This window comes from Arvicanthis niloticus, chromosome 6, assembly GCF_011762505.2.
Source record: "Arvicanthis niloticus isolate mArvNil1 chromosome 6, mArvNil1.pat.X, whole genome shotgun sequence".
NCBI lineage: Eukaryota > Metazoa > Chordata > Mammalia > Rodentia > Muridae > Arvicanthis > Arvicanthis niloticus.
In genome coordinates, this window is record NC_047663.1 from 20,039,940 (window position 1) to 20,067,627 (window position 27,688).

Genomic DNA, 27,688 nt, shown 5'->3' on the forward strand with positions numbered 1-27,688 from the left:
GTTCCAGGCCACCCTCAGTGCAACCTGCAGCGGGCTTCTGCTCTGCTGCAGCCCCGCCCAAGTCTGTCTCAGGAGCCAGTCCCCTTCGAGTGTCCTACCAACTAAGAGCGACCTCCAGGACGGTTTTCCCTCCCTGCCCACAGCCCAAGTTTTAGCCCTTTGCTTCCTGTGGGTTAAAGCTGGTGAACAGCTGGACCTGAGGAAGTCGCTGTGCCTCTCTGCCCAGTGTTCTTCAAACATTGGGAATATTGGGTTCATGAGTAAAAGCAATTCACCTCATTTCCACAAGGCCCTGCACACAGACTAAATGAAGGGACAGAAACCGGTTTTTTTTTTTTTTTGTTTGTTTGTTTGTTTGTTTGTTTGTTTTTTGACTCGCACCTTAAAGTTCTAGAGATCTCTGGGGATTTCCTAGGCATCCTAGGCTGTTCTAGCCATCTGCTTACTGGCCCTGGGGACATCACACTGTTCCTTTCAGCTTTGGTCTGAGGCTGGAGCTGCCTGTGGGTGTTTTACTCAAACTAGCTTTCTTAGAAGCCAAGGTAATAAAGATAGTTCTCTTTTGTTGGAAAGGGAAAACCCTATCTGTCCAAGTAAAGGTCACACCTTGTCCAAGGCTTAGTTTTGGGAAGAATGTAGTTCATGGATTCCGTCTGACCTCTCACCCACTGATCTGTCCGAAGGCCACTGACAGAACAACCGAGTATCATGCTGATCCAGTTAGAGGCTACTGGCTTGGCAGAAGTGAGAACCTGGAATGGGATTTCTCAGACACGACACCAACAGGCTGCAGGAGATCTTTCTCTGGCTTGAACGTGTCTCCAGGGACAGGTGAGAGTGCACAGCCTGCCTGCAAAGTGGAGAGAACTGAGGTGCTCTACAGTCACATCACTTTGAATGTGGCTCCAGTTGCCAGCTGACTGACCGTAGGCAAGTTCGTCAGGCCACTGTAGGTACAAATTGGAATCTGAACCAAATGTTCCCGTTGGCTATGTGGCTCTAGAACCAGCGGTTCCCAACCTGTGGGTCTCGACCCCCTTGCAGGTCAAATGTTCCCGGCACAGGGGTTGCCTAAGAACACAGATATTTACATTATGATTCATAACAGTAGCAAAATTACAGCTATAAAGACGCAACAAAATAGTTTTATGGTTTGGGGTCAGCACAGCGTGGACGCTGTTATTAAAGAGTCAAAGCATCAGGAAGGCTGAGAACCACTTGTTGTAGACCATAGTTCCTGGAAGTCAGTCATTATTCAATAACAATTCAGAGCTTTTCTTTCTCTTTCTTTCTTTCTTTCTTTCTTTCTTTCTTTCTTTCTTTCTTTCTTTCTTTTTGAGAAGTCCTTAGTGTGTATCCTAGGTTACTTTTTTTTTGAGAAGTCCTCAGTGTGTATCCTAGGTTACCCTCCATTCCTGGTTCCTGCTCTTGATCATCCTCCTGCCTTATCCTCTTAAATAGTTGGGAATACTTTTTGTTGGAACTGGAGTCTCAGTGATAGAACAGCCCAAAAAAGACCTGCACTCATGGAGCTGATAGTTTTGTTTGGTTTTCTGTGTGTGTGTGTGTGTACTGTGTGTGTGCGTGTAGTGTGTGCATATATACACAATGTGTGTGTGTAGTATGTACGTATAGTGTGTATATATGAAGTGCGTGTAATATGTGTATGTATAATGTTTGTATAGTATGTGTGTGTATGTGTAGTGTGTGGATATGTACGTATGTAAAGTGTATATTTGTAACATCTGTGTGTATGTATAGCATGTGTTTGTAGTATGTGTGTATGTATAGTGTGTGTGTAGTATGTGTGTGTAGTGTGTATGTGTAGTATATATTTGTGGTATGTGTATGTAGTGTATGTAGTATGTGTGTATATAGTGTATGTGTGTATGTATAGTGTGTATATATGAAGTGTGTGTAATATGTGTATATATAATGTTTGTATAGTATGTGTGTGTGTAGTATGTGTGTATATGAAGTGTGTTTGTAACATCTGTGTGTTTGAAGTATGTGTGTATGTATAGTGTGTGTGCAGTGTGTGTGTAGTGTGTATATGTAGTATATGTGTGCAGTATGTATATGTAGTGTGTGTGTCTTCTCAGTTGTTCCCTACCTTTTTCTAAACATTTGTTCTTGACACAGGGGTTCATTATGTTGCTCTGCTGGTCCAGAACTCATTACATAGACCAGACTGGCCTTGAACTCAAAGACCCTCCCATTCTGCTTCCCAAATGCTGGGATTAAAGGTATATGCTATCACATGTGGCTTGTTTTTTCATTTTTATGTATTATTGTTGAGGGGTAGAGGGTGCCCAAGCCCTGGAGTGTGTGTGTGGGTCAGAGGACAGTCTGTGGAGTCAGTTCTCTCCTTCCACCGCTATGTGGGTTCCAGGGATTGAACTCAGGCTGCAGGTTTGCCTTTATACACTGAGCCATCTTGCCAACCCCTTCACCTCACGCTCATCAGGACAGGGTCTCTCATTGAACCAGCACTTACCAGCTGGCTAGGTTTTCAGACCTTCAAGTTCAGGGAATCTCCCTGTCTCGTGCATACTGCTGATGGCCTGAACTCAGGTCCTGAGCCATGTCCCCAGCCCAGATCTCTGTTCTACTGGCAAAAGATAATAGTAAACAAGTTATTTTGTTTTCTTTTTCAAGACAGGGTTTCTCTGTGTGCCCTGGCTGTCCTGGAACTCACTCTGTAGACCAGGCTGGCCTTGAACTCAGAAATCTGCCTGCCTCTGCCTCCCAATTGCTGAGATTAAAGGCATGCGCCACCACTGCCCAGTTCTAGTAAACAAATTATTAAACAAGAAAAAGATCCACTGGTTGGATGGTTTAGTGGGTGTAGTGGGGCAATAATGACAGGCCACAGAACCCTGGACATAACACTTCCAAGAATGAAGACTCCACCACCCCTCCTCCCTTCGAGCTAACTACAGGCGTGTAATTAAGTCTTGATCTCAGAAGGCGCCCTTAAAAAGAGGTCACATGTTTTTCTTCACCCATGTTGCCAGGCATGCAAAAGTGACAAGTAAAGCCCAAGCAGCCATACAGAACCGGAAGGGAGAAGCTGCTTGCTAACGATGACGATGATGAATGACAGAAAGTCCTGCAGAGCGCCATTGCATTCTGGGACCTCCGACCTCCAGACTTCTGTATTAGAGAGAAATAAATTTCTATCTTGCTTAAGCCACAAAGATTTTGGGGGTTTGCTCATTTTCAACCCATTTTGATTTTCCTTGACATAATGACAGACTGGCACAGGTTGTGTCCAATTGAGTGGCCAAAAAGGAGGCTACCATTGACCTGAATGATGAGTTGGAGCTGGTATTTGACCCAGGAGTGGTATCATGATTGGCATTTTTCCTGGAACTCACTGACACAGTGAGACCGGGCTGGACTTGAACTCTGAGACACGACCACAACCGCGTCTGCGGTCAAGGCGTGCACCACCGCACGCTTGCTATGATTGGCGTTTCTAAAAGGCCATTCTGACTGGCTTCTGACAGCCATACTGTAGGAGCCAGGGAATTATGAGGCCATTTGGGAGACCCCTGGACTGATTGGAAATATGAGTTCTTAGGGAAACCAGTAGTGTTAGACAAGGAGGAGTGGGCTGAGGAGGGGTGTGGGGGCAAGGAGAGGAAACAGTTAGAGAAACAGCTGTTGGGGAGGGGAGGGGGACGGGGGCTGGAGGAGGCCCAGGATGTCTTCTTGCTTGTTTAATAAGTGATTAGAAGTCAATGAGACCACCACTGTGACATTCAGATGACCTTTCTTAAACACTGTTGTCTCAAATATGCTTTGGAAGTGTGACAGGGGACCCAGTTCACATTCAAATCCACAAAGACATGGACTGTGAAGCCAGGCATACATCTGGATACCCAGTGTCTGAGAGGCCGAGGACAGAGGATCAAGAGCATGAAGCTTATGGAGTAAGACCCTGTCTCAGGAAACACTCACAAACCAGCAGAGTCTAGGTACAAGGCCCGAAAGCAACGGTCTCTGTCCTTTAAGGCTCATGATCTCCGGAGCAGAGTCACCTGGCACAGCACAGAGAGGTGAAGGCTGAGGACACACAGCACATCTGGGCCGGGCTCCTCCCTCCCTCCATCCCAAGGCAGAGCCAGGAACACAAGTGTTGATCCTTGGAGTCACAGCTTTGGTTCAGTGGGTTCAGTTGGGGATGAAGGGCAGCTCGGGACAAGCGGAGGAACATGGAAAGTCCAGAAATCAAAAGAACAGAGAATAGTTTCAAAAGGGCATGTATCCAATGAAGAGAGCCTAGAACTGGGTCTGGGGCTCCTGTGTTCTCTGAGCCAGCCTGAGCCAGCCAAGCCCTCTCCTGTCACCTTGGGAAAGCAGTAGCTCCCCACCCTCACAGCTCCCTGGACCCTGAAGAGCAACCCCACTTTGTGTATGTTCTGAAAAGAGGCCAGAACCACCTATCCACACAGACCTGGCCCTGCTGTCCCGGCTAGAATTCTCCTCTTTCTTCTCAGGCCCAAGGCCCAGCTAAGGGTGCTGGCCAGGCAGAAGAGAGACCCAGAGCTCTGAAGGAATAGAAAGAATGGCCTTTCTGGTCCCTTTGCCACTCCCTCACTCCTCACCTTTCTCCCTCAAGAGAGGGGAGTCATGACTGTGTGTGAGCATCTCTTGTTGGATTCTGTGTCCTCCTTTGAGTGGTAGAACTTCCTGCCCCAGCAGTTCAATGAAGCTGGGTTGTGGGAGATTCCCTTGAATTAAATTCATGGGAATCTGGGTCCCCAGTCTGTGGGGTAATGACTTCCACAGGAAGTGGAAGTCAGTGGTTCTCCCAGGCTACCCTGTATATCTTGCCCCACCCAACTACAGCCCTGGCTCCAGCTTGCTTGCTTTGGCTGTCATTTCGAACCCCGCTCTTCTTTCCTTCAGACTTGCCTTCATCCCCCATGGGGCAGCTGAGATAGTCACCTCGGGGCAGGATGGCATGACTGAGGACTTGGAGTAGCATGGCATGAAGGAGTAGATGTGACATTATTAAAGGACTCCATCGTCAGTGGTCACAGCCCCACGCCAACGCCCCATTCCTCTTCTTCACCCCACTACAAGATTCAGCTCACCTAACTGCCACTGAGTCCTGTCCTGTCTGGCCATGCAGACAGGGAGGTCTGAGCTGGGAGACTCCCTGTGTGAAGGCAACAGTGGGCTGAGGAGTGTGCTCAGTTGGTAGACTGTAACCTGACATTCCCAGAGCCCTGGGTTCCATCCTCAGCACTGTAGAAAGTGGGCATGGTAGTTCAGAACTCAGGGTCAGAAGTTCAAGGTCATCCTCAACCTCATAGCAAGTTTGAGACAGCTTGAACTACATGCCATCTTGTTTCTCTATGAAGCCCTGGCTGTCCTGGAACTCACTCTGTAGATCAGGCGGGCCTCAAACTCACAGAGATCCACCTACTTCTGTCTCCTAAGTGCCAATGTACCACCTGGCAATTGGTGTGTGTGTGTGTGTGTGTGTGTGTGTGTGTGTGTGTGAGAGAGAGAGAGAGAGAGAGAGAGAGAGAGAGAGAGAGAGAGAGAGAGAGAGAGAGAGGCAGGGTCTTTGTACAAATCAGTAGTTCTCCTGGAACTCAGTATGTAGACCTGCCAGCATCTGCCTGCCCCTGCCTTTCAAGTGCTGGGATTAAAGGCATGTACCACCACACCTGGGGGGAGGAATTAAAAAATAAAAATAAAAATAAGAAAGGAGAGAGAGAGAGAGAGAGAGAGACCAAAAAAAAAAAAAAAGAGCTGGACAATCATGCTCATCCTGAGGGTGTCATGAGCTCAAAGAGACTTGGTGTCCTGCAGAGAGAGTTACTATCCCCTGGTCATTTCGTTTAGGGGAAGCACATCCCCTCTCTGTCACTTTAAGTGCTTCCTCTGTGGGGGCAGGGGGACATGCAGAGGGGGCTTGGGAAAATCGAGCATGACACCAGCTGAATGCCCAGCACAAGCCCTGCAACCAAGGCCGTCTACCCTAGAGGATTCTGCCCTCACCCACGGTCTCTTTAGCTTTGCTGGGACTCAGCCGTTGCGAGTCCGTGGGGTGACCAGTCAATGTGTTCCATTTGCCCATCTCTGAGTTTAACTATCGTTGGAACTTAGTCGGGGGAGGAGGGGGTGCCTGGGTGCTCACTCTAGTTAGAATTCTCTCCCTCTCTCCTCATGCATCCCAGGCTGGCCTTGAACTCCAGAAGTATGTAACGGAGAGTGACCTTGAACTTCTGATCCTCCTGTCTCCACCTTTTGAGCTCTGGGATAAGCCCCCCCTAAGTGTTGGAATTACAAGTGAGCAGCACCACACCCAGTTTTATGTGTTGCTGGGGATTAAAGCAGGGCTTCATGCATGCTGGACAAGCACTCTGCCAACCCAGCTACATCCTCAGCCCTGGGAATTTTCTCTTGATAGAAGAGAAAACCAAAGCTCCAAGAGACCAGGAGGCTGCCCTGGTCCCATCCTCAGTACCGGAGCCATGCAGAGCCTTCTCATCCCTCCAGGGCCGCAGTACCCAACTTGGCCTGTTCTAAACCATCTCATTCCCACCCAGTGGACCCCATCTGTCAGTCAGAGATAGGTGCCCTATCCAGGGCACCCCCCCAAGAGGAGAGAACAGTCCTGTTGGAGGTGCCGGGGGAGGGGCATGCGGGGGCCAAGAATGCAAGCACTCTCTGCCTAGGGGCCTGGGCTGGGCTGCCACAGAGGAGCCAGTGTGCCCAGACATTGGTGCTTTGTAAGCCAAGGCTTATGTGGGGACAGTTGTTTTCTTGACCTGACATTGTTTCAGGTTGACTGTCAGTGTCCTAGACCCTAGAAGCCAGCTCTCAGGAGACAGTAGGGTCTTTGGGAGAGGGTAGCTTACGTCCTCTCTAGTCAGGAGCAAGAAGAGAAGACTAATGGGGTCCCATAAGCACCAGGCAGGTCTCCTGGGAGGCTGCCAAGGAAAAGCCAGTCTTAAGGGAAGTCAAGGGTAGGAGAGAGAAGATGTCTTGAGACTTGAGACCAGAGAAGATCCGTCCACAGTGAAGAGTGGACAGAGACCAGGCAGACATGTCCAGGGGTCAGCACCCTACTGCCAGAGACGTGGAAGTTCTGAGAATTCATCAGTCAAGCCTTGGTCCACAAAGGTAGATCCAGAGGAAACCTCAGGGGCCAGAAGGGCCCAAAGGCCTTAAGGGACTGGCCAGGCTGGGTGGGGTGGGCCTGATGCACAGCTGTCCAGATGTGGGTGAGAGATAACTCTGTTTATGGGGCACCCGGTCGGAGCGGGGCAAGGGGGTGGGGTGGGAAGGGGCTCCCGGCTGTGGGACGGGCAGATTAGGAGGCAAGGGCATGAGTCAGGGGTTTGGAGCCTCCCCCAGGGCACCTGCTGGTGCTGTTAGAGCAGTCGGGAGTTCAGCTACTCGTAGAGGGCACCAGCGGCGGCAGGCAGGACTTCACGAAGGACCCCCGAGGCTCCTGAGCAGGTGGGCAGGGCAGAGGGAGGCTGGGTGGTCCTCTGGCATCTGTCCTGAGGGTCTGTGAAGGTGGTCAGCTTAAATCTGTGTCCAAGGGTATGATCTCTGACCTCCAGGTGGGTGGGATGGTAATGCGTCCATGTGTGTGGAGTCCCTCGGCACACCTCTCGCAGGATAAGGGGGCAGTTTTCATAGAGAGAGGTGTGTGTAGCTGGAGTGCATGTTGGGAGCCAAGTTGAGACTTTCTACCAGGTGTAGGTCCCACTTGCTTTCTATCTGCCAGTCCCATGAGCCCCATGGACTCCGGCCTCATTTCCTCCAGATGTGGGGCATCACCAGGCTACCCCATCTCTCACCTGGGAGACTACATGTCAGCCAGCACTGGTTCCTATATGGGGCATTTCTAGGGGTCTATCTGGGGGCTTGGCACTGTCCCCAGCCCATAGACCATTGGAAGGGAAAAGAGAAGTGCATCTCTACTGAGGGTTGATAATCTCGGGCTAATTCTATAGAAACCGGAGGAAAATTGGGGAGGGATGAAGATCACAAGTCTGACTAATTTGGTCATCAGCGACAGGCAGGCGTGATGGGACAGGTGTGTGCCAGGCATCCGCCATGTGTTCCCTGCATGAACTTTGTCTGCCAATCATGTAGGAATCATTCTTACTAGCTCTATTTTACAGATGGGTGGGGGGAACCCTGAGGCTTGGGGGTTCCATCACCTTCCTTAGCCCACAAAGTTAGCAAATGGCAGGGCCAGGATTAAATAAACGCAGGGAGTCGAACTGCAGAGGCCATGTCAGAACTTCTAACTCCCAATCCGCTAAGAGATATTTTCTTTTCTGGGAGGCAGTTCAGTGCAGTGGGCAGAGACGTTTGTGGATCCATCCAGTGGCCCTGACGTAGGCAAACTCCTCTGAATCTTGGCTTTGTCAAATGCCACTGCCGACATTTACTGGCTTCAGTGGTCTGGGGACTGGGAGAGAGAGGGCACCACGGCTGCTTGTGAGGTGTGGGGTTGACAGTAAAAAGGTAGCACTGTGCCACCAGGGAGCTGTCTCTGTCATCCATTCCCCTTCCCCCTGTGTCTTCCCAGTTGAGCTCCACCTCCTGGGCTCCAGATGGCCCACACGCCCCTTATCTGTCCTGGCTGGCAGCTGGCCCTCCAGGTGTTTGGGGTGCTTCCAAACTCAGATCACCGAAGGCTCAGGGGCCCAGGCGCTTATCAGGTCCAGCCAGAGTGGGGCAAAACTAAGAGTGTAGAACCAGCGGTCAACAACCTGGGCCTGGGGCACCCTCCAAGGCTCAGCTGGGATCCAGATCCCTTCTGATCTTTTTGCTCTCTCTGACTGAGTTCCCAGAGGTTGGCATCTGACAGACGGGTGACAGATTTAAACACATGAGAGCTTCCCAAGGCTACTGGTCCAGGCAGGGTCAGGGAGGCACCCTAGGACTCTGGATCCCTGGCTATGCCATGTTGAGAATCAAGGTGCCAGTCCCAGCCCCACAGTGGGACTTTGGTATTTCAGGAGCTGAGGGCCAGGAGGAAAGCAGTGTGGACAGGTCCAGAGAAGGAAAGAAGAAAAATATAGACTGGAGAAACTGGTTGCAAACCTTTGGGAAAGGAAGGCGAAGGAGAGCAGAAAGGGGAAAGATGAATAATACCCAGGGCTGCCAAGGGCGAAGCCCAGTGGGTTGTTCCATTCTCAGACTCAGGGATACATACTACCATGGCTGTCACTGGCCATCCCAAGTGACAATGTCTCTCCCTCTCAGAACCTCAGGACTCTCCAAGACCCAGAAAGTCCTCTGTATGGTTCTTTCCAAATGTATGATCTGTCCTAGAGTCTTACAGCATGATGGTGTGGCCCTACCTCCACACTTCTGCCCGCCACCCTCCACCACTCTGCCTCTGACCCTTTGACCCTGTCCTCTGGCCTTTGCCCCCCTCTCCTCTGTCTTTCTATCTTCTGCTCCCTGTGCCTTGTCCCCTGCCTTCCACTGCTGGCCCCTGCTCCTCTGTTCTCTTCCCCTCCACCTCTCTGTCCTAACCTACTTCTCATGCCTAGGCTGGTCCTCTTTACCTAGGTCCTGAGACCCATGCTGTGGTCACTGTGCCCTGTACCTGTGTCCTATGTTTCCTCTCTGCAGTATCCAGCACAAGTAACTTCCTAAATTCCATTCATGTCGGAAACACTTAGGTCACCTTAAGAGTGGGGACACGCTCAGCTCAGCTCAGTCTGTTGTGCTCAGCCAAGTGGTTACGTTTGATGACTCTACCCAAATGTTTGTCACCCCGAGATTCCATGTGGCGATGACAGGGCAAAGGAAGCCCCTCCACACCTAAACTGGCACACTAGATGACTGGTCCTCACATCCTAGGGTAGGGACACCTTTGACTTGAGAAAATGAAGGCTGAGGTTCTGTGACCTCCGGTTGGATCGTGATCATTTTGAGTTTGTGATGCAGAGTCAGGTTGGCTGCTAAGTGTGGGGACCCCATGAGGACTGGAACGTGCAGGGACTTACATTCAAGTGTCTTCTCTTCCAAAGGACGTGTCTGACAATTGCACACAAGTCAATTAAGAAACCACACTGGACTGGGTCAGTGACTGTCAGGTTGGTTAAGGAGGACCTGTGAAGGGGTGATACTGGAACTGAGGTCAGAGAAGGGCTGAGCTGTTGACAGGAGGTGCACCCAGGGGGAGACCCTGAGTGTGCTAAGGCCCTGGAGTAGGCAAGGTCTTGGTGAGTTCTAGGAACTGGAAGGAAGCCAATAGTCCAAGGAGAATGCAAGCCAGAGAGGTAGGGATGGGATGGAGAGGAGAACACAGGCTCATGTCCTTCAGGATCTATGGGCCACTCCCAAGGACAGACGCTGCAACCTGTTGTCCGGGCAGAAGCAGCCATCTCTAGGAGAAGAGGCCGTGTTATGGAGACTTTCAGGGGAGCTGGGCTCCCTGAAGAGGATAGGTCATACCCTGGGAGTTGGCTAAGTCCTCAGGGCTCAGAAAGAGAAGTTAGTTAAGGCCTGGTAGATAAAGGATGGAGCTAAATGCCATTTGACCACTCACCCCAAACACTAAGGAGAATTCAGCCATACTGTCTCCTGTCCCCCAGCCCCTGCCTGCACGCCTATACACCTACAAACTCCGATTCTTCCTCCATGGCTGCTGCCTCTATCTGATCCATCTCACATCCCCAGGGCTCTTCTGGTACTAAACGTTAGCTCCTCTAAGGGGACACAGAAGCAACAGAAGGCCAGTTGATGTATGTGACATTACTTTGCCTCATTCAGTCTGCACCTCTCTTTCAGGGACCTGAGGTACAGGTTATGCTGGGGGTCCAGAGAGAAGAGGACAACTGGACACTGAGGACAGCATCATGGGGGACATGCAGGTAAGTGTCCCCTGATCCATGCAGGATTCCTGCCTCGGGCTCTGGGAGCCACTCTGGGCTTCTCCTCAGGGGGGACTTGAGAAGCCACTTAATCCAGCCTTGATGGCCTTTCCCCATAGGACCATGAGGAAGTACTGGAGATCCCAGATCATGACAGTGAAGAAGAACTGGAACACGTCATAGAACAGATAGCATATACAGACCTAGACATACCTGTCACTGAGATGCAGGAGCCAGAAGGTGAGACCCATCCCATGCCTACTGCCTCTACCAGAGGAGCTGCTGGGTCCCCATAGGGACAGTAGGGACCCAGTCCTTCCCCTCTCTACAGCTCCAGTTCCAGCCCTGGGGCCAGTTCTCCCCACAATCCTGGTTGATTGAAGGATAAACAATGTTTTGTTTGAAATGATCACAGGAGGTGACTGGGGGGGTGGGTAGGGCTGAGCCCTTTTCACATGTGACAAGGCAGCCAGGTATGTCTAGGACAAGGGCACAGGCCCAGCTGTTACCCTGTCTGTCCCATATCACCATTGAGGCCAAGCAGCAGGCCTGGTTTTGGATCATTTAGTCTAGACAGCTGGAGATGCTAAGAAATGGGAGAAAGATGTGGGGATCTCTGGAGCAGAGACCCCAGGAGTCCACACCACCTTCCTTGTCCTGCCCAAGGTCTTAGATGGGGGGACCTGAGGTGGGGACCTGTTTACTGTCAACAGGGCTTAAGTGTTAGTGATTAGATTTGAAGTTAAGAGGGCCCCTTGGGAAATGAGGGTTGGGGTTGGGGGATATAAGGGACTCACCCAATCTGACTGGTGTGTGGTAAGAGGCTACCAGCTGGTGGGGAGAAGAAAGGAGATACAGCAAGGATGGGAGGGGATGCTGGGATGGTTTCAAACACTGGGACTTGGGGCTCTCTCTTCTTATCTCAGAGGAGGGGTTGGGCTGGGGGCTCAGATCACAATGAATTCCGGGTTCCTCAATAAAGTTCAGGTGGAGAGTGGTGACAGACCCAAGTTAGGCTCAGAATAGGCATGGCTGTGGGGCTGGACAGAGGTCCTAGCCCAGGGGCTGTGGAAGAGTGGGTCTGGCTTCCTGAGGCTCCCTAACAGTAGTACGGTAAGGCCTGAGTGAAGGACCACATCGCAGGCAATACTAACTGGCCATTGGGTTTTCAGCTCTTCCCACAGAGCAAGAAGCCACAGACTACATCCCCACCAGTACCTCCACATCGCACCCAAGCTCCGGTCAGGTGAGGACTCACATCTATCCTCTCTAGAGTTGCCTTGAGATCCATTGTGTAACATAGGAAGGGATAGCTGGAGGAGATACCCAGACACAGACAAGCAGCTGGAGGGAACATCCTGGGACATCGGTGGAGGGAAAGGGGCATGCTTACTAACAGAGAAACGGGCCCTGGCTGAGTTCCCCGGACGATACTGCTGAGGACTAAGCCAGGGCTGTTCAGGCTTGGCTGGGCTGGATACTCACTAGGCACGTATAGAAAGACCCAAGTACACACTCCCCTCTCGCAGCATCTAAGTCCCACTGAGTACCAGACTGCCTAGCTAGTTAGGGAATTGGGGTCCCTAAACTGCAACCAAGAGTAACCACCTGGCCCAGGACAGTATGAGCCATGTCCCTCAATAGTCTTGGAGATGGGAGATTGACCCAATGGCTTCCCAAGTCCCTTCAGCCTTGGTCACCAGGCCTCAGTTTTCTGGCCAACTGGCTGCTCGAGGCCCCTCATGGTCCAGAGGTCCATGCCTCTTATGAAACATGGTACTGGCCTGCTGAGGAGGACAGATATGGAGTGGGCCAGACCCACATGGTCCTGCATATCTCCCCATGCTCTGAACAGGAGGCCTGTCCTGAGCCTTCCAGAGCCCAGAGCCTTTTCTAAGCCTAGCTTAGAGCTGAGCACCTCAGGATCCAGGCTCCCACTCTTCTCTATGGGCTTGCCCATGGCTTGAGGGACTAATTAGGGCCATGGGCTTCAGGTCTACGTGGAGCTGCAGGAACTGATGATGGACCAGAGGAACCAGGAACTCCAGTGGGTAGAGGCAGCGCACTGGATAGGACTGGAGGAAAACTTAAGAGAGGATGGTGTGTGGGGTCGGCCACATCTATCTTACCTGACCTTCTGGAGCCTTCTAGAACTGCAGAAGGTCTTCTCAAAAGGTGAGTCCTTCTGGGCCCCCCGTGGCTGCTGCACAGGTGGTTTTCTGGGGCAGCCACTCCGTTCACCACCCCACTGTCTCCAGGCACCTTCCTTCTGGATCTGGAAGAGACATCCCTGGCTGGGGTGACCAATAAGCTTCTAGACAGCTTCATCTATGAAGATCAGATTCGGCCTCAGGACCGAGACGAGCTGCTCCGGGCCCTGCTACTCAAACGCATGTGAGTTTGCCTGCCAGGACCTGGGCTTCCCACCCCATGGGTTCCTCCCTAGCTCCCCTGTCCCAAGGTCTCCCTACCGTCCCTCATCTCCAAACGGGCCTCACCCCACCAGGCAAGAGGACTACTCTTCCTTCACCATAGTTCCCATAGCTGTCTGACATCCCCAAATGGAGCCTGAGATTTCAAGTTGGCACTTACAGAACATGATCCTAAGGCCCTTTCTCCCCACCATTTTTTTTCTCCCACCTAAACATCCTGGACAGGGGCCACCTGTCTTCTATCCACACTGTCCTTTAAGAGGAGACTGATCTTCCTTCTCCGGGCTCTCTCTAGTTTGGTCACTGGGAAGTTCCACTTAGTGTTCGTCTTTGCCCCTCCTGCCCGTTTCTCTCATGGGAAAGTCAGTCCAAAATGGCTGACTGGGCTCATGTCACCTGTACATCCCACAGCCATGCTGAGGACCTAAAGGATCTGGAAGGAGTAAAGCCTGCCATCCTGACCCGCTCTGGGGGCCCTTCTGAGCCTCTGCTTCCCCAGCAGCCATCGCTGGAGACCCAGCTGTTCTGTGGACAGGTGCGGTTAGGACAAGGTTGGAAGTGAGAAGGGTCAGGAGAAGGAAGGGCTGCTCAGGTCTCCTAGGTTCAGTGTGATGTCAGACTTAGTTTCCTCGTCTTCCTTTCCACAGGCAGAGGAGCGCTCAGAAGGAACCTCAGCATCTGGGACTCTGAAGATCCCCCCAAATTCAGAAACCACACTGGTGCTAGTGGGTAAGAGGCTCCCACCCCCACCCCCCGTATTCTACATCTGGCCCTGGGCAGCTCCCTCTCTTGAATTCATAAACTAAGAGTCCCAGCGGCCTGGCTTCATCACCTGGTGCTTCCTACAGGCCGGGCTAATTTTCTGGAGAAGCCTGTGCTAGGCTTCGTGAGACTGAAGGAGGCTGTGCCGCTGGAGGGCCTGGTGTTGCAGGAACCTGTGAGCTTCCTTCTTGTTCTGCTGGGACCCGAGGCTCCACATGTCAACTACACACAGCTGGGCAGGGCTGCAGCAACTCTCATGACAGAAAGAGTGAGTGGGGGTGGGGGACAAGGTTAGCCAGGGAGCTTGTGGGAGGGCAGAAGAGACCAGGTTCGCCCACCCCCCCACCCCCCCCCACCCCCACTCCCCTGACTGGCTTGACTTTAGAGTCACTGTCTGGATCCATTGGGTTAAATTCCATCTGTTCCTGGCCAGTCCAGTCTTACCTTGACTTAGATTGGACAGGCTGGTCCAGCCTAGCCCACTCTGACCTGGTTCTAGCTGGCCCAATCTGCTGTGTGGTATGCCTAGCCCACCCGGGATACTTCAGCTCCTTCTATCCCACCCAGGGTGCGTGTTTTCCCCCAAAAGCTGGTCCTTAGAGGTCAGAGCAAACAGAAAGAACCAGACTCTGTAACAGCCATGGCTTTGATGGTTGGTTCCTGGCTACACATGTCCAGGTCTCCCCCCACCCCTTTCAAGATTTTTAGACAAAGTCTTACCATGTACCTCTGGCTGACCTGGAACTCTATGTAGCCAAGGATAGCTTCAAACTTAAGGCAGTCCTCCTATCTCCATGTCCTGAGTGCTAAGACTACAGGCAGGCACCACTAGGTTGCCCTGCTCCCCGGGACCTCTTCTCTACAATCTAAGTGTTCCTGACCTTTCTCCTGCCCATAGGTGTTCCGCATTACCGCCTCCCTGGCACATAGCCGAGAGGAGCTGGTGAGCTCCCTGGAGAACTTTCTGGACTGTAGCCTGGTGCTGCCGCCTACAGAGGCCCCTTCAGAGCAAGCTCTGCTTAACCTGGTGCCAGTGCAGAAGGAGCTACTTAGGAGGCGGTACCAGCCCAGCCCCGCCAAACCAGACCCCAGCTTGTACAAGGCTCTAGGTACACAGACAAGGTTTCCTGATCCCCATGGGCCCCTGGACCCCCAGTACACTGCTCCTCTCCTCTCAGACATTTGTCCGGGTGGGTAAGCCCCTCTGACCGTTTTCCTATCCTCTACAACAGATTTGAACGGGGGAAAGGGGGGCCCTGCTGACGAAGACGACCCTCTACGGCGCACAGGCCGGATATTTGGAGGCCTGATCCGAGATATCCGGCGCCGATATCCTTACTACCTGAGTGACATCACCGATGCACTCAGTCCCCAGGTGCTGGCTGCTGTCATCTTCATCTACTTTGCTGCCTTGTCACCTGCAGTCACCTTCGGAGGCCTCCTGGGTCAGTGACAATTATGGTTCTCCCCTCTCCCCCTAATCCGCTCGCCGGGAACATTGACCTAGACCCTCTGACCTCTGCCTCCTCACTTCTGACCCAATCTGATGCTCTGTACTCGTACATCACACCCCATAACTTACTCTTGCTCCCCAGAAGTAATCTCTCCATCTTGATCCTTGTACGGTTTTTTTCCCCTACAGGAGAAAAGACCCGGAACCTGATGGGGGTGTCAGAGCTGCTCATCTCCACAGCAGTGCAGGGCATTCTCTTTGCACTCCTAGGGGCACAGCCCCTGCTTGTGCTCGGCTTCTCAGGACCCCTGCTGGTGTTTGAAGAAGCCTTCTTCTTGGTAACACTGTCCCAAGCCCCACTCTGACCCCCAACCCTGTAGTTTACCCTAGCTCACCTACCTAGTGCCCACAAGGTCACCTGACCTGCATTTGTCTCGTTGCCTGCAGTTCTGTGAAAGCAATGGGCTGGAGTATATCGTGGGCCGCGCATGGATCGGCTTCTGGCTCATCCTGCTGGTAGTATTGGTGGTGGCCTTTGAAGGCAGCTTCCTGGTCCAGTACATCTCCCGCTACACGCAAGAGATCTTCTCCTTCCTCATCTCCCTCATCTTCATCTATGAGACTTTCTCCAAGCTGATCAAGGTGGGGCCAGAGTGGATGCTAACACTCCAGCATAGCATGTCTGTGAGAGTGTGTTACCACGTACATGTCTGTACAGAATGACTGTGGCCATGTTTCCACCTGTATGCACAACCATAAACATGGGCACATGTATGTTTCGGGGTTCACCAAGGATTACACAGTTGGGTTTCTTGGGACCACATAAAAGCTTGAGACTGACTCGGTGCTCATGGCCTGACTGTATAAGGGAAGGCACCTCTGTCTACACTTATTCACGTTTATAACCACACATCATGTGGCAGTGCTCACTCTCTATGGGATAGCCCAGGAATTCATGTGCAGTGAGGCAGAAGATGCTTTGGAAGCCCTAGGCCTCTCCTTTCCTGCACTTGCCCTCCAGAACCCCACAGGGCCTCTGCCTCCATAGCTTGCCTTCTCCCCCGAGAGCTCCACCCACCTCCATATCTGTACTGTGTATGGAAGAAGGGTGACCTGTGCATGTCCTGATTCTGTTGATCGGCAGGCTCTTTTATCTTCTGAGATCTTTTAAGGAGATTTTATTTATTTACTTATTTATTGTGCTGGGGTTCAAACCTCTCCTATGCCACGTAAATGCTGTCCACGTCACCAACTCCTTAAGCCCTTTTCATAAACCTTCTTATTGCTTACTGCCATCTCCAGAATTCTCACGTTCCACACAACGCCTGGAAGCACATACCTGCATATGCAGTCTCATTGCTTCCTGGACCCTTCCCACACTTCCACACAAGCTAACTTGTTCTTCATCTTAAACAACAACAACAACCAAGCATGTTAATAAGTCAGATGAGAAGGAAGGTGGACAGATGGATGGATGCATGAATGGGGATATGGGTTTAATGATGGACAGATGGATGTTTGGACGCATGTATGGATAGACGGATTTGCAGACAGATGGTTGATAGTGCCCAGTCAACTTATCTGACACTGTCTAGCTCCAGCCAAGGCTTGGGAGGGAACACAATGTTTTGTCGGTTACAGATTTTCCAGGACTACCCACTACAACAGATTTATGCTCCTGTGGTGATGAAGCCCAAACCTCAGGGCCCCGTGCCCAACACAGCCCTCTTTTCCCTTGTGCTCATGGCTGGTACCTTCTTACTTGCCATGATGCTACGAAAGTTCAAGAACAGCACCTACTTTCCCGGCAAGGTCAGTACACCCCTGCCCTTACCTTCACCAACCCTAGCTTCTTTAGTGCCCTCGACTCCCCTTCCCACCCCAGGCCCCTGTTTCCAAGGACCATGTTACATACAAACCCATCTCAACTCAAGCACCCAGATCCAGCAGCAGGGAACCAGGGATAGACAGTTCTTGGGAGAGGGAGAAGGGTAGGGACAGGCGAGGAGGGGCCAGAGGAAGAAGGAAGTCAGGGATAGCTGGAGTAAAGATAGACACTGGTTCTTCGTTCTTGTTGGACCTCTCAGGTTGAGCAGAGTTCTTGGTAAATGTAGGATGGAGAGGAAGGCAGGTGGGAGACAGAATATGGACACAACTGGTTCCTTTATCTGCTTGCAGCTTCGTAGAGTCATTGGGGACTTCGGGGTCCCCATCTCCATCCTGATAATGGTCCTGGTGGATTCTTTCATCGAAAGCACCTACACACAGGTGAGTCCTCTTCTTCCTCTGGTTTGCCACCGAAACCTTCATTTCCTTCCTCTCCTCTGTATCCTGACAGAATGGCTTTTCCTAACTCAAAGCCAGATAGAATTCTTTCCCCATCCTTGATCTTCCAATATTCCCTCAAGTCCCCTCCCCTCAAGCAAGAGGCTGGGCCACCTTGTCCTTTTTATTCTTTTGCCCGGGGCCATAGGAGAAGGTGCACCCTGAGCCAGGCAGATTCAGGTAAACCTCAGCTCAGCCACCACATAGGGGTGCAGCATGGTGTCAGGGGCAGCTTCGCTTATACACTGAAGGCCTAAAATCAGCCATAGGCCTAAGTCAGCCTGCTAGCACAAAGTCTTGGGTCTCTGTGGAAAAACACTGAAACAGCTATTGCGAACAAGCAGCTTTGGTGGAAAATTGCCAGCCTGAATAGTCATAGACCTTGGGTAGCCTTGGTGGATAGTACCAACTTAGATTAGGACAAGTGAATCATAGGCAGGGTCATAGTGAACTGTCCCCTGAACCTTCACCCAGCTGACACTCTGTTCTGGAAGATATCTGTACTCCCCCTGAACACCTACACTCCTGCGTCATCCCCTTCCCCACATCCAGCCTTTTTGTGTATATAACCCCTGTGTGAAAAGGTAAAAATGGCAATTTGATCAGCCTATAGACAGATCGCCATTCTTTGCGTCGGCCTGCTTTTCCCCCACTTTCTCTTTCAGGTGACCTCCCCGGATCCCTGTTTAATGTCCTGCTGGCCAGGACAGCATGGGGCAAGCTATATGACCTCTCTGATATTGCTTGTTTGCCCACAACATCAGGAATGAGAGGACACATACAGAGAGGGCTTAGAGAAGTACCTAGGAGCAAGGCAAATGTCCAGTGAAGCAGGTCCTTGAGCACTTCAACCCAGCTGGCTGCCCCAGGACCCTGGCTTCCCTGACCCTATGTCTCCCTAGCCATCTGGTCCCAGGTTCTCACCAGCTGTCTCTTCTTACAGAAACTCTCAGTGCCTGAGGGCCTCAAAGTGTCCAACTCCTCCGCCCGCGGCTGGGTCATCCACCCCATGGGTCTGTACACCGAATTCCCCATGTGGATGATGTTTGCGTCTGTTCTGCCTGCCCTGCTTGTCTTCATCCTCATATTCCTTGAGTCTCAGATCACCACGTAAGAGCAAGACTTGGCCAGGGAGGGCTGGAGGCAGGGAGGGGAGCAGGCTGTGGGCCAGCAGGAGACTGGTCAGTGGCCCTCTGTGAGCAGATGGGAGTGATGGAGCATCTGAGGCAGGTCTGCATTTTGTGGACCCTGGGGTGGCCACATCATTTGAAAACCTTGTAAACTGGGAGCTATAAGCTCCACTGCTGGATGGTGAGAGAGGCCTGAAGCGCGCGTGCGCGCGGGGGGGGGGGGGGGGGGGGGGGTGTGAACAGTCAAAGCTCCCTGAAGCTGAAGTTCCAGGATTTAGGCAAGAACACCTGAGGCCTGAGGGTGTTTCCAAGACTTCTAGCCCTCAGAATCTGAATTCTCAAACAGCCAGAGGGAGGGAGCCAGGAACTCAAAGGAAAATGAGAACAGAAAGCAAAAAGAGCCCAGAGGGACTGGTGTGGAGAAAGAAAGAGGAGCCTATAGGGAGGGCCCAGCTCACCAGACTTCCCTTCCCCCCTCAGGCTGATCGTCAGTAAACCAGAGCGGAAGATGATCAAGGGCTCCGGCTTCCATCTGGACTTGCTGCTGGTCGTTGGCATGGGTGGGGTGGCCGCCCTCTTTGGGATGCCCTGGCTCAGTGCCACGACTGTGCGTTCTGTTACCCACGCCAATGCCCTCACAGTCATGGGGAAGGCCAGTGGTCCAGGGGCTGCAGCCCAGATCCAAGAGGTCAAGGAACAGCGGATCAGTGGGCTCCTGGTCTCCGTGCTCGTGGGTAAGTGGGGTTAGCCATGCCCCTCCGCCCTGCTCCACTCCTTTCTGGCCCTTGTTCTTGGGATGGGCGGGGGGGGGGGGGCTCTCCCCACTCAGAAATCCCACCTCCACTATCTCCCCTGCCCAACTGTGACTCTTTCTCTTGGGGTTGGGGAATGAGGCTCCCATCCCATTTATTCAGCATCTAGGTCCCCATACACCAGTTCCTCACAGGAGGGGATCTAGCAGAAGTGAGGAGGCACAGGGGCCCTGGGGCCCTGGGATACTGTGATGGGCGTTTGCAGGGCAGGAGGGCTGCACTACGGGGCTCTTTTGAAGTCAGATCCTACCTCCAGGTGCTTAGCCAAAAGGAATGCAAGAAACTGGGGGGTTGCCCTGCCCTGCTTCTGGCTGGATAACTTTTCTAGTCTCTGGGCCTAGGTTTCCCCATCTGCACAATTAGAGGATTTATTAAATCTCTGAGATTCTTTTCCAGATAGGTTGCTCTAAGGCTGGTAGCATGCTTTGGTCTAAGGGGTAGCAGAGCATCCCTGGGCTCTGTAGGGTTCCCGAGAAGCAGAGTCCAGCTGGGTGAGCAGGGTTGTAGTCCCTGATGGAACAGTCTAAAGGTCTCTCTTCCTTCTCTCCACTTGCTTCTCTTCCTTTCCATAAAGGATAATGGAGGCATTCTGGAGTGAGAAGAAACACAGGTTCCTCTGAGCATCATCCATGGCCCCAATTAGACTTGGAGAGTGGGTGTAAGGCAGGGAGGGGTTTGACTCCTTGGAAAGATAACCTTCCAGGTTGTTCCCCTCTGAGCCCATATACAGATGATGCAGGAAGGGGTCACATGGCACTTGTGGTTTCATGCTCAGCCCCAAGGATGAGCAAAGCCCCATGGGTGCTGATCCCTGGGTGACCTGAACCAAGAGTGTGTCTCTCCTCACAGGACTGTCCATCCTCATGGAACCTATCCTGTCCCGCATCCCCCTGGCTGTGCTGTTCGGCATCTTCCTGTACATGGGAGTCACATCCCTCAGTGGCATCCAGCTCTTTGACCGCATCTTGCTCATGTTCAAGCCTCCCAAGTACCACCCGGATGTGCCCTTTGTCAGGAGGGTACTCGGCTTTGCATCTGTCTAGCTGGGGTGGGGGAAGGGCGTCAGAACAGGGCAGACACTGACCCGGGCTTCCCCACAGGTGAAGACCTGGCGCATGCACCTCTTCACGGGCATTCAGATCATCTGTCTGGCACTGCTGTGGGTGGTGAAGTCCACTCCTGCCTCGCTGGCCCTGCCCTTTGTCCTCATCCTCACCGTGCCTCTGCGTCGTCTTCTCCTGCCGCTCATCTTCAGAGAACTGGAACTCCAGTGTGTGAGTAGTGGGGACCCTGGGTGGGTGGAGGGTCCGGTAATGCTAATTGTGTGTCTTGGAGCTGGGAAGACGGCACAGTGAGGTGGATAGGCGTGGGTTTAGGAATAGATGTAGTTCCCTTGGTAAAACACTTGCTTCCAGTGCACGGGGTCCTAGATTCAATTCCCAGCACCCCATAAACTCCATATAGAGGCACATGCTTATAATCCCAGCACCAGGGAGGTAGAGGCAAGGGAATCAGAAATTCTAGGTCATCCTTGGCCACATGGTTCAAAGCCAGCCTGAGTTACATAAGATGCCATCTTAAGAAGAAATAAAAAATTCTGTATCCAGGGCCTTTGTCTCGGCCTTGGTCTGCTGTGTCCTAGCATGATCTGAAGCAAGCGACCTCATTTCCCTATGGCTCCCCAGTACAGGGAGGAATCATGACAGGCTGAAAGCCTTCTGAGAAGCACACGGTGTGTCCCACATGAGCTGCTGAGCAGTTAGTTGTATCATTGTCCAAGTTATTTGGGACATTCGGTGAAGGGCTGCCATAGTGATGGGAAGCCCCGCCCACCTTTTCACAGGTTCTCCTCACCAGACCCTCAGGGGCCACCTTCCCCTTTATAAACCATGTACCTAGACCAAGCCTATACTCCGGGGACAGCACAGGGCTTGTCCAGGCTGCTTCCTAACTCTAGGGGTACCTCAAGTCCCCGAAAGTTCCAGTTCTTTCAATTCTTTTTTCCTGTCCTGCTCTCTCACCCTTTTCCCTCCCGCCCCTCTAGCTGGATGGTGATGAAGCCAAAGTGACCTTTGACGAGGAGGAAGGGCTGGATGAATATGACGAAGTGCCCATGCCTGTGTGAGGGGCAGGCCCAGGCCCCCAACCACTGCACTTTCCCACCTTCCCAGGAAGACCTTCATGGGCGTGTCATGGCTGTGGGTGGGGAAGGAGGGGTTGTCTAGGAAACCCTCTACCTAAGGTACACTGGATTCTCTGGCTGGAGGTGACCAGAAGCTATATCAGGGAATTGGGGGTCACAGTCTCTTGTGACTGTATGGTTTCCATGCTGGAAAAGTTAGGTCTGCGTCTCCTCCATTCATGGCCCAGTTATAAATAGCAAAGGGGGAGAGACGGAGGACACTTTTCAAGTTCCTGCTGGCTGTGTGGCCTTACATAAGTCCCTTGACCTCTCTGGTCTCTGCTTCTTACTCTATAAAATGTCTGCATTGGTAATAATACCCATGTTGCCACATGGCTGCTGAGGACCAAGAGCAAATGTGTGAGAACCATTACAGCCTTCGCTGTTCTTAGAGCCTGCCCAGATCACACAGCCCCTGGGCCACAGCAGGGACCTGAGCCTCCTGGCCTGGAGGCCACAGCTCTCACCTCCATCTCCCCACTCATGCCCTGTGCAGAAATACCCCTAATGACTTCCTTCCATTTTCTGTCCCAGCCCCACCACAAGACTCCCTTCTCTGCATTCAGAGAGGCATCCCAGTGAGAGTAAGGTACAGGTGAGGGACTAGAACTTAGGTTCCTAAGTGCTTGCTCTCTCCCACCAGGTATTCATTCATTCATTCATTCATCCATATATACATACATAAATACATACATACATATACGCCATAGCCACCCACTAAACGCCCTAGAGTTAGTGGACACAGAGGGAACTGGTTTAAGCTCCTCCTGTGGGGTGAGGCCAATACCTAAGTCTACTCTGGACTTGGGTGGGGAGAGTGGGAGGGTGGGAGTTGTAATTTATTGACTGTGTATTTTCTAAGTGCTTTTTCTGCGCCTCGGTTTTGCTCACGCACTCAGCCCCCATGAGAGACCTGCTGTATCCAACCCCAGCTAAACTGAATCTTGGGGGTGGGGGGAGGGACCTAAGTGTTGACACATTGGAGCAGGAGACAGTGGCTTGCTCAAAATATGGATAGATACCTATTTGTTTTTTTTTACAAAAAGATAATATTAAAAAAAAAAAAAAGAATTGAAAAAACTGGAACTTTGAAAGAAACAGAAAATCTGAGTGACCAGGCAGCAGGAGACTTCCGGTGGGAGATGCTCAGGGGATTTGAAAGCACATGCCGGCCTCCTAACACTTCACCACTGGACAACTGTCTCCTCATCATAGAAATGAGGACAAGGATGTGCCTACCTTGTAGGGAGTTGGGAGGATTGACTGACACAGTCTAAGAAAGCAGTTGCTGAGCACAGAGCCCTCCTTGTGGGGAGCTGCTGATGTGACCCTGCCATTGGGCACACCCCTATCCCCTTCTGCCTTGCCTGCTCCTTGAACATTACCAAAGAGAGTGGGGATCGTGCGCCCACTCTGCCAGCACCCTTCCCCACCGCTGTGCTTGGGAATAGGTTTTGCCAATAAACGTGTCTGTGTTAAAAGGGTGCCTTGCTTGAAGTCATTTCTCAGAGTTGGGATGCCCCAGGGGTCTTAACTGGCCCAAGGGGACAGGATGACACTAGGTGAAACCCATGTATGGCTTTGACCGTGGGAGGGTCACTAGAGTCATTCTGGGCGTGGCCCTGAGCCTAAGCATGAGGCCAGCCAGTTCCCCTAGGATGGGTGATGAATTTGGAGATGAATTTGAATTCTGTACAACCTTCCTCTGCTCAGTAAGAAAGACCTGACTAGAGGGGTAGGCAAAGGGGCTGTCAGAAGACCTTGTGCTTTGCACTCGTAGCTCCGCCCACTCCCACTCTTTAAACCCTCAGCTCTGTATCCTAGATCCAGAAGCTGAATGGAGCCTTTGAGAGCAGTATCAGGCTTGAGGGCGAAGGCCTAGAGAGGAAGTTAGCTTTCTAGATGCTGGCCACGACAGCAGCCTCTCGCCCTCTCCCTCTCTTACCCCAGAAAAGCATCTCTTGACTGACTTTCACCCTCACTCTGGTCCCCTGACCCCAACTGCTTCCTGCCTAAGGTGCTCTTAGGCCCACCCTGGAAAGGAGAATGCCGGCATACCAGACCTCCTCACCCTCCTCAGCCTTCAGGTAGAGGTCAGTGTCTTTGCTTCCTTCCCTGGGTCTATATCTACTACCTGACTACCCTGAGCTGACCCCCCCTCCCAGGCTGGGGCAAAAGGCCTGGGTGCTAATTGGGCCCCAAGGAGAGCTATCACAAAACCTGTTTCCCATTTGCTACAGTTGCGCCTTCCCCACAGGGTTAGGCCTGTCCCCAGGGGCTTATATTATCCTCACCCTCCACTGCTAGTCTCTGGGACTGAGACAGGCCTGGAGAGGTCTGAGGCCCAGCATGTACCTCAGTGCCCAGACTCTCTCACAGGAGGACAGTGCAACCCTAGGCCACCCAGCAGCTCTCAGAGCCTGGATTTCCTGCTGGGCCTATTCGTATACATCCTTCCACTCTCCGGAGAAACCAACCAGATTCAGGAAACAACTGCCACCTTGACTTGGAGAAGTTTCTTTTTCTTTTTTTTTTTTTAAACTTTTGAGTCTGGGTCTCTTATCACCCAAGCTAGCCTTAAACTTATAATCTAGCTCAGGATGAAGAGCTTGAACTTCCAGTTTCCACTGCTTCTTGAACACCGGGATTCCAGATGGATGCGTCTCACCACAACTGGCTTTCGAATCATTTTTTGTCACGGTGTTGGGAGCAGCCCTCACAGCCTGGTGTATGCCAGGCAAGCCCGGTTCCACTGAGCTGCTGTCCTGGCCCCACCCTCTCCAATTCCTTTTTTTGAGATGGGTTTCTCTGTGTAACAATCCTGGCAGTTCTGAAACTTGCTTTATAGTCCAGGCTGGTCTCAAAGTCAGTGTTAGCCTTTCTTCTAGGCTCCACCCCACAGTTACCTGACAACAGCCAGGTTTATGCCAGACTCACTATAAAAGGGGCTGCTTGTCCCCTCCTCACTCTCTTGTCTTGCTCTTACTCTCTTCCTCTCTTCCCTCTTCCCCCTCTGTCCCTTCTCTCCCCATTTCCCTCTCTCTCCACGTGTTTATGGCCTTAAGGCTGGCCTCCTCTTCTCTCTCTCTCCTCCCCCCCCACTTTCTCTGTCTCTACTACCCTTTCAACTCCCCTCCCCATGCTCTATATAAACTCTATTCTATACTGTACCGTTGTGTGGCTTGTACCTCAGGGGGGAAGGGATGGTTCATCATGGGCCCCCAAAGGTACCCCCTTCTCATTCCTGTTTATGGTTAAGGTTCTGTTTCTCATTTTTGTTTTTTGTTGTTGTTTTGTTTTTCGAGACAAGATTTCTCTGTATAGCCTTGGCTGTCCTGGAACTCACTCTGTAGACCAGGCTGGCCTCGAACTCAGAAATCCACCTGCCTCTGCCTGGTGTGCCACCAGTGCCCGGCAAGGTTCTGTTTCTCAAGGATTGGACTATGCCCCATCTGCAACCTTAACTACACGTGGTTCTGTCCTGCCTATTCCAAGAATGTCAATCATGTCTTTGTTTCAGAAAGTTTTTTATAACCACTTTGCAACCCTACCTTTGTTTCAAAAGGCTATAGGGCCACCGGTGACTACTTTGCTCTGCCCACCTTGCAACCATGTCTTTGTTTGGGGGGGGGGGGGCTAACTTATTCTCTGCTCCTGTAACCTCACTTATTTTGCCAACCAAATCCCCCATTTGGGAAGCCCCCACCCCTGAGTTGAGCTCTCAAACCCCACCTTAGGGCTTCCCTAAGGGCAGTCTAAGGACATGAATTAAAAAGCTTGCTTTAATGAAATCATCTGCTTTAATTCATTTGGCGGTGATGATTCCACTCATTACCTACAATTTTTAATCTCTCTTGTGAGACTAGCTTTGGGGATGAACGAGGCTGGGACCCTGGCTAGAATCCTCTGGACACCACTCACTACTCACAGGGTTGGATTCAAGCCACACAACCACCAAGTCAAGTCCGACCAGACCAGTCCATCCCTACTTTGCAGCCAGATCCCCAGGTTATTTCTGAGTCTGCCCCTCCCCGCTCCCCCCACCTCCCCACCCCTCACCCCCGCCCCAGGAGATATTTACCTTTAGAAAAAGGGAAAACCACAGGAGGGCCGGAGTATGGTGTCTCAGCCCATCCCCCACCCACCATACCCAGCAAGCATCCTGGGGACTTAGGCTTCTTACCCATCTTTCTTCAGAGTGTGTCATCACACTGGAAGATGCTGGGACACAGCCAGTCCAATCTCCTTTCTATCTTGACCTTCACACGGGATCTGATACTAGAAAACCCTTTTTTGTTTGCTTGTTTTTGTTTTTTGAGACAGACTGTGAAGCCCCGGTTGTCCTGGACTCCTTTTGTTCACCAGGCTGGCCTTGAACTCATAGAGATCTGCTTGCCTCCTGAGTGCTGGGATTAAAGATTTGAGCCACTACACCCAGCTGAAAACCTTCTTATTTATCTATTTTTATGTGCGTTAGTGTTTTGCCTGCATGTATGTCTGCTAGGGTGTCAGATCTTAGAGACAGTTGTGAGCTGCCATGTGGATGCTGGGGATTGAACCCGGTCCTCATCCGCTGGGCCATCTCTCCAGCCCCTCTTCCTTTTCAGTTACATTTGTTCATTCAGAAAGCAGAGGCAGTCAGAACTCTGAGTTCAAGGCCAGATGGGCTTACACAGTGAGGCACCGTCTCAAAAGTAATATTCCACATATTTATCATGGCCAGAGCTGAGGGCAGAGCAGTCACCGCGCATGCGCCATGGTCTGAGGGTGCAGGTTACAGAACAAGTGGAAGTCAGTGAACAGCCTGTAGGAATTAGCTCTTTCTGGGCATTGAACTCAGGTCACCAGGCTTGGTGGCAATCACCGTTACCACTGAGCCATCTCGCCAGCCCAAGGAAGTCTTGAAAGCCACTAGAAGCCTCTGAGATTGACTCCCGTTGCTTCCAACCCCAAGGGCTTGTGGACTCTCATTTCCTGCCTCTCCCACATACCTCCCCTACCCTGCCCCGCCCACCCATTCCCTTCCGCAAAGAAATCGCTGACGTTTTTTTCCTTCACTTTTTCCTTTATTTTTTTTTTATTTGTCTCTGTGTGCTTGTGCAATCCTGTGTGTCGGTGTGGGTGGGCGCAAGTGTGTACAGTGTACAGGTGGGAGCCACAGGTGCTGCTCTTGGTGGAGTAGCCAAGTTAATTAAAGCCAATGATTTAATTAAAGCAAGCTTTTCTCATTCACATACTTGGACTGCTTCCCCCTAAGGTGCGTTATCACCTCATTTTTATTTTTTGTTTTTGATGTGTCTGCGGTGGAGGTATAAGGTACGTGTGCCTATGTGTCTGTGTGTCTGTGTGGGGGGACACACAAGGGAGAATATTGAGTGCCTTCCTCTATAAGTCTCTGCCTTATTCTTTAAGGAAGGGTCTTTCCCTCAGCCTAAAGTCTACCATTTTGATTCAGCTGACTGACTGGGAAGCCCCTGGGATCCTCCAGTCTCGGTCACCAACCTTGGTTTACAGGCCTTAGCTGGCTTTTAACATGTATGTTCCAGATTTGAACACAAGTCCCCATGCTGAGCGGTCTCCCTACCTCTGCACCTTCTTTATCAAGTCAGAATGTCTCCCTAAGGACCTGGAGCTCACCAGTTCTGCTACGATGACTAGTCAGTGAGCTTCAGGATTTACCTACCTCTGCCTCTCCCTGCCCCAGTGCATGCTGGG

General features: G+C 51.8%; 1 protein-coding gene and 1 long non-coding RNA gene across 2 annotated transcripts; both read left to right on the forward strand.

Annotated features, from left to right (window-relative positions):
- Positions 1 to 503: 503 nt before the first annotated feature.
- On the forward strand, positions 504 to 3,194 carry LOC143442511 (uncharacterized). Its single transcript, XR_013110748.1, has 3 exons — positions 504 to 831; positions 2,143 to 2,246; positions 3,018 to 3,194. It is a non-coding gene; the product is annotated as an uncharacterized LOC143442511 (long non-coding RNA).
- A 4,135-nt stretch (positions 3,195 to 7,329) lies between these two features.
- Positions 7,330 to 23,454, forward strand: Slc4a1 (solute carrier family 4 member 1 (Diego blood group)). Its single transcript, XM_034506358.2, has 20 exons — positions 7,330 to 7,488; positions 10,795 to 10,877; positions 10,997 to 11,117; positions 12,050 to 12,123; positions 12,872 to 13,052; positions 13,136 to 13,271; positions 13,721 to 13,844; positions 13,957 to 14,038; positions 14,158 to 14,339; positions 14,970 to 15,180; positions 15,304 to 15,516; positions 15,714 to 15,862; positions 15,972 to 16,166; positions 17,166 to 17,336; positions 17,703 to 17,792; positions 18,793 to 18,959; positions 19,460 to 19,713; positions 20,641 to 20,810; positions 20,892 to 21,065; positions 21,836 to 23,454. The coding sequence occupies exons 2-20, from the start codon at positions 10,863 to 10,865 to the stop codon at positions 21,914 to 21,916; spliced, it is 2,790 nt and encodes a 929-aa protein (XP_034362249.1). The 5' UTR covers positions 7,330 to 7,488; positions 10,795 to 10,862; the 3' UTR covers positions 21,917 to 23,454.
- The last annotated feature ends 4,234 nt before the right edge of the window (positions 23,455 to 27,688 follow it).